General features: G+C 35.0%; 1 protein-coding gene across 7 annotated transcripts in view; it reads left to right on the forward strand.

Moving 5' to 3' along the window:
- ARL5B (ARF like GTPase 5B) overlaps nucleotides 1-19,782 on the forward strand; it is a 48,195-nt gene that overhangs the window by 2,501 nt on the left and 25,912 nt on the right. The window contains exons 2-8 of one of the 7 annotated variants that reach the window (XM_086860130.1): nucleotides 2,737-2,824; nucleotides 5,365-5,425; nucleotides 6,553-6,700; nucleotides 8,282-8,365; nucleotides 10,064-10,215; nucleotides 12,134-12,173; nucleotides 14,929-15,065. In XM_086860130.1, the coding sequence (XP_086716256.1) occupies nucleotides 6,557-6,700; nucleotides 8,282-8,365; nucleotides 10,064-10,215; nucleotides 12,134-12,173; nucleotides 14,929-15,012 (504 nt within the window). In that variant the 5' untranslated portion in view covers nucleotides 2,737-2,824; nucleotides 5,365-5,425; nucleotides 6,553-6,556 and the 3' untranslated portion in view covers nucleotides 15,013-15,065. Of the gene's footprint in view, nucleotides 1-2,680; nucleotides 2,825-5,364; nucleotides 5,426-6,552; nucleotides 6,701-8,281; nucleotides 8,366-10,063; nucleotides 10,216-12,133; nucleotides 13,752-14,928; nucleotides 15,066-19,782 lie in introns of those variants that run through there. The other 6 variants (XM_086860097.1, XM_086860119.1, XM_086860141.1 and 3 more) reach the window with 6 other exon arrangements.

Raw genomic sequence — 19,782 nt, forward strand, 5'->3', positions numbered from 1 at the left:
TCCTCTTTTCTCTATCCGTGATTACACCTGTGCAAGAACCTTTTCCCATCTTAAATATGTCGTCCCAGAGGCATTATACCTGTTGCTGATGGCGTTGGCTGCATAAATGTAGAAGTTTGTAGACTTTCTCACAGAAAACACTGTGTAGCCCTCTCCAATATCAAACATTTTCATTGCAAACTTAATACATTCATATGTTTAAATGGTTAATGAAATATAAGTCTCATAGTTAAATAGATGAGATAATACCACAAGATATTTACTCTTTGGCATTTATCCCAATAAGAGACTTTCAGGGTGTGTCTTGATCTTGGTTTAGTGCTGGATTTGTCTTTTGTTGCATTTTTTTTTTTACCTCCTCTTGTGTAACCACAGAAAAGAAAGTGAATTTCTTTTCATGGCCAAAATTGAAATTTCATCCTAGAAAATTTGCTTCAAACATAAATTTTTGACCTAATGGGAAATTATTCTCCAACTACACAACTGTTTTCTCTAAATAATATTGCTATTAATAAAGCATAGTAATTTCTGAGTTGATTTTGGTTCTGTTCTAGTTACATCAAAATCACAAGCTGTCCTGTGGAGCTGCTTGTTGAGCAGACTAGCACAGTAACTTACACATTGATTTTGGCTATGCAGAGGGAGTATTCCGAAGATGCAAATAGTATGCACTGTGTTAGGATCATGGTATTGTTCTCATGGCTGGTGTGAGATGTGTGACAGTCTGCAGCACTTGAGACTGGCAAAAGGAAAGGTGAAACTAAGCAAAGATTTGAAAGTACCATCAAGTAAGCATGGGGAATGAGGTGTGCCTAAGTGTTTCAGCTCTCAATACACATTTAATTGACAGAAAATCATTACTCAAGGCTCTGCAGCCATTTAAAGTCTAGTTGCTAAATGACTTAAATTCAGTTGAATTTACTTTTATTAGTAACTTACTTTTAGGAGTTTTAAAAAAAATCAGACTTCAAAAATGACCTGCTAAAGCTATGATTCAGTAGTCAAGTGGCACCTTATTCTAAACAACATGTAGTAGTGTGGAGAGATGCTGGAGCCATTAAGTTAATGTCTGTGTTGACACATTTCTGAGTAAAACTTGCTTGACTTACCATTCCATCAGTATTACCAAGATAGCTCTTAATTAAACTGTGGGTTAAAAATAGAAGTGAATGTCAGCAACCCTGGTAAAGATAAATGACAGTTATCAATACCTTATTTTATTTTTTTTTCATGTGGTAGATGGAGTTCTTTGAGAAGCTCACAAATCTGGGGTTTGCTTATTTTTGGAACAGTAATTATTCAGTGTCTAACAGGTTGCTCTGAATAATTGCTGCAGTTATTAAAAAAATGCTTTAAGAACAATAATGGTAAGCTCTAATTCAGGATGATTGAACGTCTATAACTCCACAGTTTACTTCACTTAGGCTTACTGGCAGTTCCCAGTCAGGTTAGGAGAGACCATTATCTGGAAAACCAAATGGCATTTGGTTCTGCTGACTACTAAAAGGTATTGACAGTTTCTCTACTTTCTTGTAATCAAATCTGAGGATACAAAGTGTATTTTAGCAGTTCTTTTGTGCTTAAGAGAAGACTAAGTTAGCTCTTATTGTAAAGAATGAGTCTTTGTATTGAAACCTATAATTTTTAAAAGACCTAGGATACTATATATAAATAGATTTTTAACCAAAACACTTCAGTTTTTCCTTAAACCACCCACTTTTGGGGAGAAAAACCATCAATTTGATACTTAGGATTGATTTTCTGATCTGATTTGATCCTGTAGATCAAATGTGGTATTTTGTAGAAAGTCTTTAAACTGTGAACCATATTTTGTTTTGAAATAAGTGCCCTAGAATTGTAAATATTATCTCTTTAAAAGTGAGCTTGGTCACAGAGTTTTTATGTATCCATTTGCAAATTCTTCATTCTCAAGTGGTTTGCTTTTTTTTGTCAGTAGTTGGATCAGTATGTTGTAACTTCACACGTGTAGCAAAAGCCACCATTCTAAGTGGTTGTGCTGTTTGATTTGAAATTCTGAGAGGGATTATTTACAGAGAAGCATATAAATTCTGGAGATCTTTTTCTGTTTTGTTAATTTCTGTTTCCTCCAGAATTATGCTATTCCTCCTGCCTTCTTTCTAGCAAACTTCTGTTTGCATTCTGTCTTCAACTCTGAGGCCTCCAAGAGTGTTGCTCTTTGGAACCAGATGAGCATTTTGTTTCACAGCCTGAAAGCTATTGGTCCCCATTCAATACTCATTTCTTCCACATATGTTAGAAATTTCATCATTAAAGTATTTATTTTTTTTTTATTATTTTTAGCTTTTGCAGAATAGAGGAAAAGGGGTGTTTTGATAATTGAATCTTTAGTTTTGGACCCTTTTATCACAGAGATAGATAGATGAGTAAAGGAAGAAAAGAACATACTATGTCTTCCTTCTAACATCTGCAAGAAGATAATCTTACTGTCCTGTGTTTTTGTAATACTAAACTGCCAGAGATTTTTTTTAACCATATTACATATCAATTTTTTAAAAGTGTGCTAGAAGTGGTTGATGAAACCAAGAAGTCCTTGGACTCTTTTAAGGAGTAGTCTAATACTGTCTTTTCTTTTTTCCCCTGCATATGCCTACTTCTACTTTCCCTGTCTTCCCTCCCTCTTCCTACGTGATTAATAAAGACTCTTCTCTTCTGCTCTCTCAACTTTGTTATGGATTTTCTTCTTCTTTTGCCAAGAACATGGTGGACTGGGAAGAAATTCATGAATACAACCTAAGCTGAGTTTGAATACCAGCCAGTGAAAGGGAGAAACTTGGGTTAGTCTGTAAGTACAGAACACAAATAAATCACTGCCTATGATTTACCCAGTAATTGTCCTTCCTCCTAAATGTGGCATCTATCTTCTCCTAGTTGCACTTGTAAGCAAGTAGTCGTTGTGCTAAAATTCTGTTCTGTCTTAGTTTGGTAGTTTTTAAGCTCACGTGTTTTTCCTCTAATGCACATCTCTGTGTAAATTTTCTGTATTTTTGTCAAACTAGACAGAAATTCAACTTTTGAATATATTTGTAAGTGAAGAGTTTCCATTAGTATAGTGGAATCTGGTACTTGTAAGAAATACCCATGATTTCATCTTACTATTTTCATGCCAAGGTCACAATTAATTAACACTTGTGTGACTGTTTATTGTTTGTGCTTACTCAATCACTGTATGAAACACCATTTGACTATGAAGTGACACAGATAAGCTGTGCCTTTTTTTTCCCAGTTAGTGTTGGACCATTCACACTTCAGTGGCTTTCAAAAGCAGCCATCTCAATGGAGGTTTTTTCTTCATTACTTACAGTAGTGTGATGTTGTATCATCCAACACTCCAGTCATTCATGCCTAAAATGATGTGTTCTGATACGAAGATGAGAGAGCAGTGTAATGCCTGACTGAAATTTCTTTTCTTTCTTGAGAATAAGTTAAATAGAATGCTGCAAAAGTAGAATCATCTTCTTCCTGGTGATGTCTGGTTTGAAAACAACGGGAGGGTATCTCAGTGTTTGACCTTTGAAGGCTCTTTAACTAAATTTGAAGAAGAGATGGACTGTCAAGCTACTAGGCATGATTTATAAACATTGAAAGGAAAGAGGATTGCATACTATTTATGTATTGGAAAAGGTTAATTAATTAATTACTGATGCTGCTGTTAGTGGGGCTAAAAGTACTCCACTTACAGCCAGGAAGTGTTCTTTTCTTAGAATGTGTTGACAGGATGCAGTATTAGGGGAACTGGCACAAGGAAATACATTTTACAATCTGTTACGATCCTATTGCATAGCAAAACTTACAGAAGTTCTAAACAAGAAAAATGTTTTATTACATTAATATTCTGTATTAAAAAACCTAGGTTACTATATATAAATAGATTTTGAACCAAAACCCTCCAGTTTTTCCTTAAACCATCCACTTTTGGGGGAAAAAACATCAATTTGATACTTAGGATAGATTTTCTGATCTAGTAACTTATTTGATCCTCTTCTCATTAATCTTTAAATCTTTAAACTGTTAACCATATTTTCCTTTGAAATAAGTGCACTAGAATTGTAAATACTATCTCTTGAAAAGTGATCTTGTTCACAGTTTTTATGTATCCATTTGCAAATTCTTCACTCTCAAGTGGTTTGCTTTTTTTGTCAGTAATTGGATCAGTGTGTTGTAACTTTACACATGTAGCAAAAAAGCCACCATTCTAAGTGGTTGTGCTACTGGATTTGAAATTCTGAGAGGGATCATTTACAGAGAAGCATATAAATTCTGGTGGACTTTTTTACTGCTTTTGCATGGTTGGCTGATTTCTGTTTTGTCTCCCTTTTGCCTTGCATTGCAGCAATTGCAGGATTCTGTATGCTGCACTTTACAGCAGGTTGGGGCACATGATCTTTCTTTTCTGCTCAGCACTGATGAGGCCTCACCTGGAATACCCTGTCCTGTTTTGGGCTCCTTAGTACAAAAGAGTCATGGACATAGTGGGGAGAGTCCAGTGATAGGCTGCAAGGGTGATCAAGGGACTGGAGCATCTCATGTATGAGAAAAAGGTGCAAAGAGGGCAGAGCCAGGCTTGTCTTTGTGGAGCCCAATGACAGGACTGGGCAGTGGGCACAAACCTAAATACAGAAGCTCTGTCTGAACGTCAGGAAACACTCTTTTGCTGTGAGGGTGACTGAGCAATGACCCAGGCTGTCCAGGGAAGCTGTGGAGTTTCCATCTCAGATACATTAAAAACCCATCTGGACATGGCCGCTGGCTTTGTGGGCCTGGTTGAGCAAAGAGGTGCGACCAGGTGTCCTCCAGAAGTGTCTTTCAGCCTTGACCATTCTATCATTCTGTGACTTCTCAGTTCAGAAGTTGCAAAGTTAGAATCTGTGGCCTATTCAAAATACAATTTCCTCTTAGGTTTTACTGTGTGAATAGTGATGGTACCTTAACAAATGGTTATTATTGATCCTTGAATGTTAGGGTAACATCTTTTACAGTCTTTGGGTATTTGTTGGTGTTCTTAGCACGATACACTGCTATGGATTATATTTTTTCATTGTACTTTTCTTTCTAAAGCTAGATGTTGTAGATGAAGTAATCATTAGTAACCATACCTTTATTAGATTTCCAGTGCTGACTTTTGCTGAGACTGGAGTCTCAAGAGATAAAGATAAGGCTTTGTTTGCCTTTTTTTTCTGTACCGAAGTCACCACTAATCTGTGTGAAGTATTGAAATAAGAGAAAAAATCAGTTGCTTTCTTCAGTAAGGGAGAGTGATTAACCAGAATTACAATTATTGCTGTTTCCACTAATATTTTTGTTTTTTGTTTTTCATATATGCAGAGCACAAAGTAATTATAGTGGGACTTGATAATGCTGGAAAGACTACTATTCTTTACCAGTTGTAAGTATATGAACTAATTGTTTTTCTGTTTACATTTTATTATTTGTCACTGTTTAATCTTTGAAAATTCTGCTTTGTAACCTGAGTTTAGGGTTCTAGACCACACTTTGTACATTAATGGTATTAGTTGTTCTAAACAGAGTAAATGTTTAAAGGATAAGTGAAGGAACTGCTGTGCTTTAGAACTGAACTGTAAATTGAAGAACAAATTTGTACATCCAAGCACAAAGTGAACTGCAGGTTTTTTTCCCATGAAAGCCTGTCTGAATTTGTATGCATAGAAATAATCCTGTTGCCGGGAACTGCAGAAAAGAATATGTTTTTTTAAATTAATGGAAATTCTCATCACTTGGCAAAAATCAAAACATGTTTCCAAATGTCTCTCAATTCCAGTGTCTGAAATTTGTGATGGAGAATTTTTAAAAATATTTCAGCTTGCCCATGTCCTACCTTACTCATTTTCAATAGCATCATTGCACCCAAATCTTGGCAACATTACAAGAATATCCATAATAAATTCAAGAGTGTTGTCAGAACCATAGTTACTATTGTAATTATGGAGGAGACAGGTGTAGATAAATTAATATCCTTATATTTGGATATCAAAGCAGCATAGTATGCTTTCCAAAAAGACTTTCTCTTAATCCACATTTTGAGCAAGCTTAAGGGGTGGAACTGAGAAACTTTCAGCTATGTAGCTAAACAGTCCTTTGGGATTTAATATTTAGTTACTGAGTGCTTTGATAAAATTATAATCTGATTTACATTTTGCACAGTTTAGTGGTTCTGTATTTGGGATCTTTAAAATGGCAGTTCCTACTTTAAAACAAGTGCATTTTAATTGTCTGTTAATGCTCTTTCTAAAGACAGTCTTCCTAAAACACAAATGCTTATCCATTTGTTATGTCTTTTATATGCTTATTTTTCCCTGATTTATTTAACCATGACTACAATCACTGCTTTCTAAAGTGCAAATGTATAGCTTTTTTAAAATATGCCTAATTTTTAAATATGTTTTGTCAGTTATGCATATGTACATTTTCTACAAAATTTTGTTACAACTGAGCTGTAGCAAGCCTTGTGGATTTTGCTGACTGGTTCTTATGGTATGATACTGTTTCCTTTAGCTTAATGAATGAAGTGGTTCATACTTCTCCAACCATAGGAAGCAATGTAGAAGAAATAGTGGTGAAAAACACTCATTTCTTAATGTGGGATATTGGAGGACAAGAATCATTACGGTCATCGTGGAATACCTATTATTCAAACACAGAGGTATGAGAAGACACTTTAAAATCTGCAAATCAAGTTTGTTTGAAATTATATTTATTTATTTATTATGAATATTTGTATACTTTTGTAAAGATTGCAGCTGTATTGTTTTTACATTTTTATGAGGAAGAATAAATTCAAGAAGTGTGAGGTATCTCTGGTATACAACCATTTTTCTGGTAATACTTGAAGTATTTTTTTTGTATTTTTTACAGTAATGTTATTTGATCTGTGTTATAAACTAAAGCTAGATTTCTTCTAGGTAATCAAATGATAATGAAATACATTTTACATTTTCTAGTTTGCTTTTTGAAGCAGATTAGTAAGAAAATTTTGAAATGTAATTTGCAAATTTTGTGATGATTTGCAGTGGTCAACTGGAATTCTGTGCATCCAGTCTGAAATGGTTTTGAAATAATGATAATTAAGGACAAGGAATGAAACTTTCTCTAAGCCTAGGCAGCAGTATTTAAAAAGCTCATCAGCTCATAGCTTTTATCCAGAGGAGGAAGGAAAGTCTTGCTGTGCACTACTCGAGAGGTACTGGCAGAGCTGCTGTTGCTGGAAAGGTTGGAGTAGAATTCAGCAACAATTGACTTGTGGGGCTTGTTTTTCATGACAGTCTTTTGAGGCCAAGAGGTTATCAATACAAAAAAGCACATATAATCATAGAGGACTCTTTTTGAGATATCTACATTTATGTAAAATTCATGCCATTTCCATTAAAAGCAGAAACCTCTTTTAGATGTTACTCATTATATAAGTATTCCATCCTCCTGTAAAATTAGCTTTTTTTATCTTTTCCTATTCTATATCTTTTCCTATACCCTTGAAGAGAGGTGAGATCCATCCTAGATATACTGTAAGCCTGATAATGACATCTCAACCTTAATTTCTATTATTTTAGACTAACTTTTTATTTTATCTGGAAAAGTGCAGCTACATGTAAAAACCACATGAAGATAAAGAGACTTCTGTCAGCATTATCTGATACAGAGTAATAAATTCTTGGCATTTATCCTTTGAATATCTGATTCTGGAATTTTGAGAGATGCATGTATTACTTTTCTGATACTTTTGGGGTATTCTTCGTATTCTGTCCAGCAAGTGTTTGAAATCCAGTGCCTTGTAGTACTTGGAAAGAGGAACTTTGCCTTTACTTAGAAGCTTTGTCTGCTGGAAACAGTTGAGGAAGAAAAGAGATCTGTTTACTATGCTGATCCTAGCCTCCCTCATATGAATAATTCCGTTACTGTTCCTTCTCATCTGCTAGGCATCTCAAAGTCACAGCAGCATTAAATTGACTTAGGTTTTCATACTTTGTGGTCATTTTCAATGGCTAATGAATCCCTTTAATTTTATAAGGCAAAGTGATTTGGAGCATATGTTGGAGAATTTTAGCAGTGATTTCTAATACTTTTTTGCTGCTCTCTTTTCTCTCTTTTGTCACTTTCTCTTTTCTAGTGTCCTCTGAAAGTGTACGGCTCTTCTGTAGGAAGACTTGTGGTAGTAGTCTCTTGAAATTGTGCTTTCTGTAATTTGTAGTTTGTATTTACATACTCTACTATTGGTGTTTTTCCCTAGTTCATCATTCTGGTTGTTGACAGCATCGATAGAGAGCGACTTTCTATTACAAAAGAAGAACTTTATAGAATGCTGGCTCATGAGGTATGGTGGGGAGTTGGGATAATAGTTTTGTTGAGAACAGTCAAATAACATTTCATGCTTCCTATGTTAACAAAAATAATACCGTCAGAAAAAAAATTCCGAGAATTAAGTATCGCATGCATGTTGATCACATTTTAAAGCCATGTAAGTTATAAATAAGCAGAAAAATTATTATTAAGTACCCTTCTAATAGGACTTGCTTAATTGTCATGAAATTAGTCTTTGCAACTGTTGAACTTGTGAAATGTGTTTCATATTAATGTAACTGGATATTATTGTCCTTTGCCACTGACTATTTCAGTTGGCTAAAATGTCAATAAAGTCTTTCTTTTTTTTAGTTTTTGTTTTAGAGAAATGGAGTTGTCTACTTTTTTTTGTTTGTTTTAATCCTGTTCCTTAAAATTAATAAGCATATCTCATACTAAGGGAAAATTAATTTAAGTTCATTTTTTTCTTCAGAATTATTTGGTTGTATTTTTATTATATATTGTTCTGGGGACTGTTTAGCATTGCGTCAACCCACTTAAACATCCTAAATTAACTTGTATGTTGGCTTAGGTAAAGTGTGTTAAAACCTTTTGTGATACTCTGAAGCTGAATTAAGGTTGTTTTAAATCTAAATATTCTCCTTCACGTTTGAAAGAAAAGGATTTAGTATAGTGCAAGTTACCGTGATGAGTTCATTTCTCTGAGACTTGTGTTTCACATAAGTCAGTTTTTGCTTTAGAGTTTAATATTAATTGTAGTTTGGATCTAATAGGAAGGAGTAAATTCACTACCAAAAGAGGTGGAAAAGTTACTTCTTGTGGTGAAGTTTTCCCATGTAGTTTTTTTAGTTTCCAGTCACAAATTCTTAGGAGGTTTTTATCTACCATCTCTTGAAAGCAGTCGGTAGGCCTAGACTGCACTACTTGCAGGGTTGAATTTTCAGCTGTAGATCATAAAGCTTTGTTGTTTTGGGGTTTTTTCTTCTTGGTGGAAATAGTCTTAAAATTTAATATGAATTGAAATGTATTGAACACTTTTAGTTGCAGCTGTCAGCTTCCTGAGTACTACATTTGTTTACCCTTCTGCACTTTTACGGCCATACATTCCAGTTCTTGTGTCATTGCTGTTTGAAATGCTAAATTCCATACTGAAACAAAGCAATTTTAATTAGTTATTAAAGCTGATGCAGCATTATTAGAGGTCTCATTTTAGAACACTAGGGTTAAACTTACAGGAATTCAGAAAGCTTTCTTAAATTATTATTACTGCTTTCATGAATCAATACAGAACTTCTTTAATGAAGTTGAAAGCAATGTCAAGGGACTGATATCTAGGAGGCTTTTCCATTTGAATAGTATTTCTTGTAGGACTTGGAGTGTTTAACCAGAAATAATTCCACTAGCTGAGTAGTTTGGAGCATTACAAAATGTGTTTTGACAAGGCTTTCATTAGTTATGTATGAACATGTGGTTAACACCAAAAGGATACTCAATATAATACATTACAATTTGATTCTCTGTGGTGGTGAACGCTTCTGAATAAATTCGTTTTTTCAGTCTTACTGTAATGAATATTTAGTGTAGTAAGACAGTTAAGACTCCATGCTCCAATGTAACTGTAGATTAGTTTGGATACAGTTCTTTTAAAGTTAGTACAATAGCCTTTTAGTTCTGTACAGTAACTGTTATGGGTGCCCTAAATCATTTCTAGGATTTACGGAAGGCTGCGGTTCTCATCTTTGCGAATAAGCAGGACATGAAAGGCTGCATGACGGCCGCCGAGATATCTGCATACCTCACCCTCAGCTCCATAAAGGATCACCCGTGGCACATTCAGTCCTGCTGTGCTTTGACAGGAGAAGGGTAAGTGCTTAGTGCTTGCTATGGCAATTCCTGGTAAATGTGAATACTGATTTAGAAGCCTGCTGACACCAAAGTGGATTTTCTGAAAGTTCATATTTTCTGAACTTCACAGTCAGAGGGACATTTTGAATTTTTTATTTTCATAATTGAATTTTGTGCGTTTTTTCATAGCTCAAACTCCAAATTCATATGAAAGTCTTCCATTTGTTGTTAAAAACCCCAAACCAAAAAACAAACGCCAGCCCTTCACCTAAGTATGCAGCTGTTGACATAGCTGTCTACTCTCTGTGCTACTCTCTTAGTCTTGTGTGTCTTTCTGTATTTAAAGAAAATAAGCTACTATTCTCTTCCTTTATTTTTTAAACTACAGGAAGCTTCTAAGCTGGGAGATGGAGGTGTTCCATGTTTTTTTTTGACTGGTTTGCTTTTTTGAGTAGCACTGAAAAATAGTTTTGATGAAAAGTTACATAGATTGGTCATAAAACAAAATTTTTACCAATGTTGAACTTTTTCTTTGTATCTGGCTAATGTAGCTAATTTTGAAATTTGCATACCTTATGCTAACAATTATTAAGATAGAATGCTGGGCTAGCCTTAGATCCTTAGTCTGTAAATATCAAAAAACATTCTTGGATACCTTCTAACAAATTGGATAATGTCTTGCTTATGTGGTGTGACGAGTACTAGTTTTTCATCTTGATTTTTAAAGCAGTCTTGTAATGTGTAATATTTAGGGTTTTTTTTCAGCTTTGTTGTACAGCCTTTACAATAATGTAGTCTTGTGGCATCAAAAATTGTGAATCCAACTGAGTATTTGGGAAGGGAGAGCATCTATCTCACTTTCCAGCATGAAGTATTGTCTAATGTCACAGAGATGTCTTGTAGAGTGAATGGTGACATTAACTTCCTTAGGGTGGAACGTGTTAGTGAGAACAAAGTGGGGTTTTTTTTGTAGGGTGGTTTTATTGTTTTGTTCTAAGAGTTTCCTTCTACCAGTTTTGCTAAAGCCACTTTTGAATACACAGTTTATGTACTAACTAAGGTCTTCAACGAGTTGACATTTGAAGGAAAGTAATAATTAATAACTATGAAGTTTAGTTTAGAAATAGTGTCTGTCCTAGGCTGCTTCTTTCATATTGTGAAGCAAAAAGCAATGAATATTTAGAATACTTTAAACTATGACAGTAGTGAGATCAACTTCAAAAAAACATTCCCAGATTTAGATCACTGAGCTGAGTCTCCCTTGGAAAGATCTAACAAGAATCTGAGGGATCAGCCTGGTGTGAGTGAAGCCTAGCATTCTTGGATACCTCTACGCTGATTTACTATACAAAGCTACAGCTCAAAGGGGTGTAAACTAGATAACTAGATCCCTAGAAAATAAAAGGAAAGTTAGTCTTATAAAATGGGAGACTTTTAAATGGAGATGCAAATTGGGCTAAGAAAGCAAGTATACCCCATGCAGTTTTAGTATTCAATTTAAACACACTTTTAATTTTGTAATGTAATTTTAGAATTCTTGATATACTGTCTTTTCATGAAACAATTCAGTCTGGATAACCTGTCCTTTATCTTTGAGTGTTAGTTTGTAAAGGTCTAGCTTTCTGTAGAAAAAGAAAACTTTTGTTTCCATGTACTTGTGAGTAAGCAGTGAAGGATAGTGTCTTAAGTTTACGAGAAAAAAAAAAAAACATCAAAGTACTGCCACGCTTCAGGGAAATAGAGAGCTTGACCATTTTCATGTGGCTAAAGCCTAAGTAGACTTAGTTTAAAACACTGTTTACTCTGTTCAGCTTTCAATCCCATTTCCAGTTCATTTAATTTATTTCAAGTAGCTGTTTTTACACATAAAAACGAGTAGAAAATACCTTATGCTGGAATAGAATTCATACCAATTATAACATCTCTTATCTTTCAGACTGTGCCAAGGCTTGGAGTGGATGACCTCTCGTATTGGAGTGAGATAGCTTTTCTTTTTTTTAATCTTTTTTTTTTCTTTTTTCTTTTTTTTTTTTTTAATTCCTCCAAAAGAAGAGACTTCTATTTATCCTGTGAACATGTACATTTTTCTGTACTTTTGGCTGCTGAGGCAGTGACCAATGTTTAATTTATATCAGCCAACCTCTAAGCTGTGCTTGAATCAAGTGCAGCTGAACTGAAACACAAAAGTATTTTCTTAACTTTTTTTAATACACTAATCTTCAACTGGATGAACATATGTGAATCTCTTTCTAAGCATTGAAATTCCTCTGATATGTATTCTAACTTTTTCAATGATAGCCTTTTAAAATCTGTTTTTTCATTGTCAGTATTTCATATTTCCTCTTTCTAAATAGTTGTATAACTTACTAACATAAATGAGCACATTTTATTTAATAATTAAAAGTAGTGTTTAGGTTACCTTTACTCTGCCATAGCTTTAACCTCAAAGGATAACCAGATCTCCAACTGGACTTCCTGGAACATTAGTAGAGATATAGTCAGCACAAGATTTATAGTTATGAGTGCAAATTTTTAAATGCTTAATGAACTTATTGTAGTTAATATTGTGGTGGCTTTTAATCTGATATACAATGGAACTTCTGCCTTAAAAGAAATCTGTTTCAATCTCAGTTTCTTTGGTATGTAGTTCGAGGACATTCTTGTATTCTACTTGAAGATACATCTCTGTACAGTGCATAAAAATGCTAAGTGCTGGTGTAGTCATTTAGAACCTGAGTACCTTTTCAAAGGTAAATGGGTAATTAAATTTGGAATCACCGCAGCCAGTGTTATCTGTAGACATGCTGTATTCTGTTAAAATTTTAAATTCTGTATACCTGAGCCTTCCTCACCTTTTAGTGTGAGTGCTATTTTCTAAATGAATACAAAATCAAAAGGGAAGCCAGATTTATAAACAAAACCATGGTGCTGTATCTGTAGATTTCAGAGTGAAGCTAATCTTGACATTCATTTACCTACTATCATATATGTTTTCAGATTCTGTTACAAAGAAATTATTTTGCCTTCATTTTTGTTTTTGGTCTTATTTGCACAAGCAGAGAACTTTTGACGGTGTTTGAGTTTGGTTACTTCACCTGAAACTTGAAAAACAGGTGGTGAAAGAGTGGACCCAGTAACTGTTAATTCAAATTGAAGGGAATTAAGTAAAATCTAAAGGTAATCTAAAGATAATATAAAGATATGGAGTTAATTGAGAACATTAGGCATCAAATAAACCTAACCACCAATCACCCCAAAAAACCCCACATGAGGATTAAAAAAACCAACAAATCAAAGCCAATAGTGGACGCCCAATTCCTTGCAAAGTCCCAGCAGCAGTCAGGAACCCAGCCTATCAAAATGCTTGGCAGGTTTTCCAGAAGCACCGTTCTGCATTTCTGCATGCATAAAAGCCACATGGAGTTTGGTTCCCAGAACCATTTTGCAAACTGACTGTAGGCCTTTGATGACAAAATGTTTTTGTTAAATCTTGTTTTGAAAATTTAGGCACACCCAGTTTTCCTTAATAAAATTTTAAGCTTTGTACATTTCAATTTGCTTCCATTTTATTTAAATAAAACTTATGAAATTTTAAAATTATCAGCAAATATGTTGTCATAAGTGTTGGAAAGACTTTGAATACACGTGGAAACAGTGATTGATTGAATGAAGTTGCGTGTTATTGCCAGTTAGCCAAAGTCCCATTTAGGACTACATTGAGTGTCAAGTTAAAATGTTCAGAAAATAATAAAAATCAGCAAAAAAGTAGTGCATAAAGAAAAAAGATGAATGCAAGGTAAGGTTATAATCTGATATTAAAACTGATTGCTGTGATGTTCAGCTGTTAATGTGTGAAAATAAGATTTGTTTTGCTCTTAGGAAAGCAAATTATAAAGGGAAAAAATAAAATGGTAGTATGAATGATGTTTCTTGTTTGGTGACTTAAAAATAAACCTGAAAATAAATCTAAATTTCAAACTGAAATTATGTAATTCAGAATGTAGTCCTGAATACTTGCAAAGAGCACTAGCTAGATGTAGAGACCTTTGTTTTTGTTTTTTTTTAAAAAAGTTATGATTTTGTATTCAGTGTTTCTAGCTAAAACCATTGATAAATCTGTAGTTTGAACTGATTAAGAGAAAAAGGTCTGGTTGTAGACATTATAATATCAGAATAATGGATGCTTTCTTTCAATTTCTTAGCACTTAAGATCTTTGAATATCTTTACAGAATGAAGCATTCCTGACAAATACTATGATTTTTATCACCTAACAACTTCATTTTCTGCAACAGTTTTCCATTGATAATACTGGTTTGTTTACAGCACTATTGCTGTGATTTTTTTTTTTTTTTTAATATTATTTTTGGGATGAAATTAGCTTGGTATGGAACTTCGCGGGGGCTATTTTTAATAACTTCAGAGCCTGTTAAACTAAAAGTGAATAGATCAGAATATTTTTTGAGGGTTGCCTTAGAATACCATGTGTGTCTTTGCATTGCCAAATACTCTGTTATGTTTGCTAATTTGACTGTAGTAAATATCTTGTAGGTAGCTTTGCACTTTGAAAGTATTCCGTGTTTAATATTAGTGTTCTGTGTTCACAAAGAACAATGTTAATTACCTTAAGTACAAGAATTTGTGGTGTCCTATGCACATTTATATTGTACTGCTGTAAATGGTTTTGCGCATGGCTTTTTATTTGTTTATGTTTTTTTTAACATTTTGTCTAGGTGGCAAAGAGGTTCAGTATCCCCAAAGCAGGGATTCTTTCCAGCTGTTTAAACACTGCACTCAGTAACATGAAGAGGACTTGAGCACAGCTGCTCAAAATATTTGTCATCAAAATAAAATTGCGTTGTTGTGCGAAGCTGGATGGGGTTTTTGTTTGTGAGTCCTCTGCGGTGAAGAGGTATTGCAGCAGTGTAGCCTTGTCACTTCCATTTCATCTCCAGTCTGTTCACCAGGGCAGAATGGGGGCCTACATCATGTGCAGCTGTAGCCAGTTCACAGAACATCTTGGCTGGACACCTGCCTCCTTTCATCTCAGAGACGCTCCAGCTTTGATCCTAAAGAGCCTGTCACATCGTTTCAGCCATGGGAAGCATGGGTCTTTCTTTGTTTTAGTGAAGGGTGTTTGTTTTAGTGGACTGTTCCCTTTCACAGGAAGAACAAAAGAAATCCAAACAAGAGACTGGGAAAAAACTAGTATGGATCTTTGTGTGTGTGTTTGACTGTGCTTAGCATTTAGCTGAGTTTGCTTTTATTTCCTGGAGTCTGCCTTGTGGAAGAGCCTGGAAGGCAACAGTGAGGACAGCAGGACGAGGAACCTGGCCACGATGCTAACCCTAGCAATAGACACTAGTATCTTGGAACAACCTTCAACTTCTTCCAAAATTACCTTGATGGTCTTTCAACACTGAGTGATTATGCATTTTGCTTCTTAGGGGATGGGTAGTGCACTAGAAAAGCTGCATGCTGTCCACACAGTGTGTGTGCCCACCCTGCAGACACGAGAATGCAGCTTTGTTATTTGGTTTGTTTCTTGCTAGGTGTGCTACTCTTCAGCTGATTTTTGTTTTACTGGGTAGAGATACGCATTTCATATAGAAAGCTTCCCTGGATGTAACTGAAGACATTCTTCCAGTTGCACACCAATTTGTGTCCCCTAGATGGCAGGAAAGGATCAGTTTAACAGTGTCATACCTGCTTTAGCTTGTGTTCTTCAGCATCTGTGCAAAAGACTTAAAATGCCTCGGTGAATGAAGAGGCTGCGTACCTCTAGCTGAACCGTGGGGATCACGCTTAGGTATAATGGAGACAGCCTAAATGGGAGGAAGGTTGAATTACGTCTTTGGTGGGAAGAAAGCTTACAGTGAGGATTTTAAAAAATTTGAAACTGTTCTATAGCTTAAAGGCATTTTGCCTTTATTCTTTATGGTTAGAATTATATTCCAGACCTTCTATTGTTGCTGCAACTGAGAATGTAGACAACAAAAAGAATTGATACAATTTCTGGCATATTTCATTTTAATGATTTCTGTCTGTTGTCTATGACATGATTGATTTTATTTGAACCTTGGTTGATGACATTTGCTCCTGTAATGCTCTGTTGCAGCACTACTCAGAAATTGCAAGGGTCTGGAACATTTGAACTGCAACCTTGCAGTGTGTTTAGCTATGACAATGATTCGTAGTCTTTACTGTATACTACTGCATATGAAGGCTAAGTAAAATAGTAGTTCTGTTGCAAGATTTAGATTATTTTTAGTGTAAGTAGTGCTCAAAATAGCAATGGTTGCAGTGGGCAGTACCACCAACAAGCTTTCATTGCCCATGTTGCTTCTTGGCAGTTGATAAAATGTATGTCATATTTGTGTATTTCTCTTTATGCAATGTTTTTAAAAGTTATTTACATTATAACTATTGACAGCAATATTGCCTAATAATTAGGACTTAATTTTTCTGTCCTTGTTAAAAGTTACTGGTGGCAAATCTTCATTACAATTGGAGTTGACTTGTATGGTCTCAAAAAGGGCTCATCCTCCATATTGAACAAGATAAGAAGTGGTGAAAATCTCAGGAGAGAGTGAAGTCTCTAAGATGATAATTTTGTCTTTTCTAAGCATATTCTGTATTGAAGCAATGACCAAGAACTTCCTAAAACTCACTATCTATTTTGGCAGCTCATCTGTTACACATAGAAGCAAAAGTTACCCTGTATGTGCAAGTTGTACCAAAGATTTTAGTTGAAAAAAGTTTAGACATCTGGTGGGCCAGTTGGGAGCAGTCATGACCTAGCTTAGCCGTGCTCTGAGTCTGTAAGGTGAGATCCCATTCGCTTCCCAAGGCACTCAGATGTACTGGCACAGCCTTAAGGATCTGAGTATGCTTTTCAAGAAAGCTGACCCTGATTGTGTGGGTTGTTCAGCCACACAGTGCATCTGCTGAGTCCACAAAGAATGAGGTGGAACTGCCTCCAGAGATGACTTTGGTCTCACTGCAGTCCTCTCCTGAAATGATCGTGAAGTCACTGGAAGCTGAAGTGAAATGTACAAAGATAAACCTCAATGAAATTATTAATTGAAATTTTCAGATATAAATCTCAGATTCACTGACATTTTAGAATTAAATTAATTAAAAGGCACTGTCGATTGGGAAAATATCTACTGAGTTCTTTCAAAAAAATTTCAGAAAGCCTGTTCAAAAATAGGGCTGCTAAGACTGATAGTGACTTAAAATTTTGGTAGCTGGCTAAAACTGGTCAAAATCTTCAATAATTTTAAGAAAAATATAACTTCTCTCAACAAAACTCTGGTTTCTGGTCCCTCATTTTTCAAAACTGTATTTTTAAAGCAGTGTTTTTACTGAACGTTTGAGTGCTTTTCATTTTTCCATTAGCTTCTCCCATACTCCCTTTGAGGTTTTATTCCCTTCTGCAGACTAGTTCACTAGTTTAGGCTTGGATTTTTGCTATTCTAATCTCATGTTGAGACAAAGACTTTTTGGTCAACCTTGAAAGTTTGACGAGATATCTTCAATGACCACCAACTGACCACTGTTGGGAAAAAATTTAAATGCATTTTTTAAAAACAGCATTGCTAGATACTTGGTGTTGATTTTAGTTGAGTAGAATATAGAATATAGAATCCTATTGATCCTACAAAGGCCTAAGCTCTCAGTTCTTAGCATTGCCTTTCCCACCCAACAGTTGTTTTGGATTCAGCACCTTTCAAAGATAAATATGAACTATCTTCCCTTCGCTCTTTTATCAGTAAGTTCCAAGGTGGCAGCTGCTTGATAGATTCCAATTTCAGTTTAGTAGGAAATGTAATATACTTCTGGAGGAAAATTGGTAAGTAATTACTGTAGAATTAAATCCTATTGCTTCTGTGAAAATAAACAATACAGGAGGTGTCTGGGGACTTGAAGTAGGATGCATAATCCAGCAGTACTCATTCTTCTTAATAGAACTATCTAATTAGGAGTTAATGAAAAAATATTGGACTTCTTGCAATTCCATACACTGATTCTCTGCAACTGTAGAAAGTTTCTTTTGCTTCCTCTGAATCTTCTTATGTTTTTGCTTTTGTTTTTTACCTGCAGTGAAAATGGGATCTTACATTAACACAAATTGTTTATGTCTTGGTAATAATCAATTAAGTTCAGTACCTTCTTCACTCAGTTGCTGGTTTGATTGTCTGTTCAGTGTAGTCAGGATTGTTTCTTATAGACTTAGTATAGAAGTACAATTTTTTTGCCAAATTAAAAAAGGGAAAAAGAAAATTAAAAAAAAAAGGTTAAAGAAAAAATAAGTGAAAAGGGTTAACTATATGCAAGTTGAAATAAAGAAGGAGCAAATGTACTTTATTCTGAAGTCAAACCATGTAAATCTGTCTGCCTTGTTCTGCGTTTCCTTTGGAGAAAAAATAATTTTTAGGTTTTCAGTTGTGCTGAACAAGTACTAGACACAGGCACCATGTGTGGGCTTTTTATTTCAAATATTCTCTTTTCTGTTGATGATGTGTCAGCTGGGATTTCTCAGTGCTGAACACAAGCTCCCTAAGATTCCTGGGCAGAGACTGGATTGGTGACAGTGTTATAAACCTTGGCACACTTCTGTGCCCTGTTCTTACTCTGCCAGGTTTTCTGATTTAAACCAAAGACTCTCTCCACCAATTATGAGGTATGAAGACAATTTGTCCAGTACACTTACAATACAACAAGTGAAAATTAGCTATTTATCTTATAAATCTGATATACATAGCAATGTATTTGGGGTTATGGGCAAAAATACTTGCAAGATTCATAAATATTTAATTGCTCTGAAACACAGATGTCAGTGGCTTTGTTTTTAAAGCCTAGCATTTAAATTGGATAGAATTTTCATGTGTCTAAAATTATGCTAAAATTCTTTTGTAACTTCAGGCAAAATAGCTCTAACTTGGGTAGTAAATTCAGTTCATTTCAAAGGGACAGAGCAATAAAACCCCTGAAGCAGGCAGGGTAATTGATTGCATCTATGAGTTAAATGTTCTGAGGAAGACTTCTTTTAGCTGACAAGGTCAATTACCCCCTCACTGTGTCCTCATTAGGTGGTACTGGCATTCCAAACACATCCAAAATAGTTAAATAAAACTTTTGAGAGCAAAATAATGTTTCTTTAAATAAAAGTCCTATTAACTATTTTTAAAAACTCAAATAAATTAATGCAGAGAAATAGTACTTATCCAATGGATATACATATTTCAAGTGGTTGTTACCTATCCATTGTCACTTCTGGTTGGGTGGAATCTGATAATGGAATTGTGGTTTGTGTAAAAAACATCGACTGTAAAATGGCATTGTGTGATCCATTGATCACATTGAGTAGTTAAAAGGTTGTACCATCTTTGTATTTGAGCATCCCTGGAAGGCTTATTTCATCATGGATGGAACTGTGATGCAGTAGAGACAAGTTCTTAGGTTGAAACAGACAGTGCTGAACCACATCAGGACTGGCAAAAGGTCAATGTGTTGGTTCAAGGTAGGAAGGCTCTTCCTTGCTTTTGTTTCAGATGTCCCAAGTTCAGCTGACAAGTCCCACA

This window comes from Cyanistes caeruleus, chromosome 1, assembly GCF_971803275.1.
Source record: "Cyanistes caeruleus chromosome 1, bCyaCae1.hap1.1, whole genome shotgun sequence".
Lineage (NCBI taxonomy): Eukaryota > Metazoa > Chordata > Aves > Passeriformes > Paridae > Cyanistes > Cyanistes caeruleus.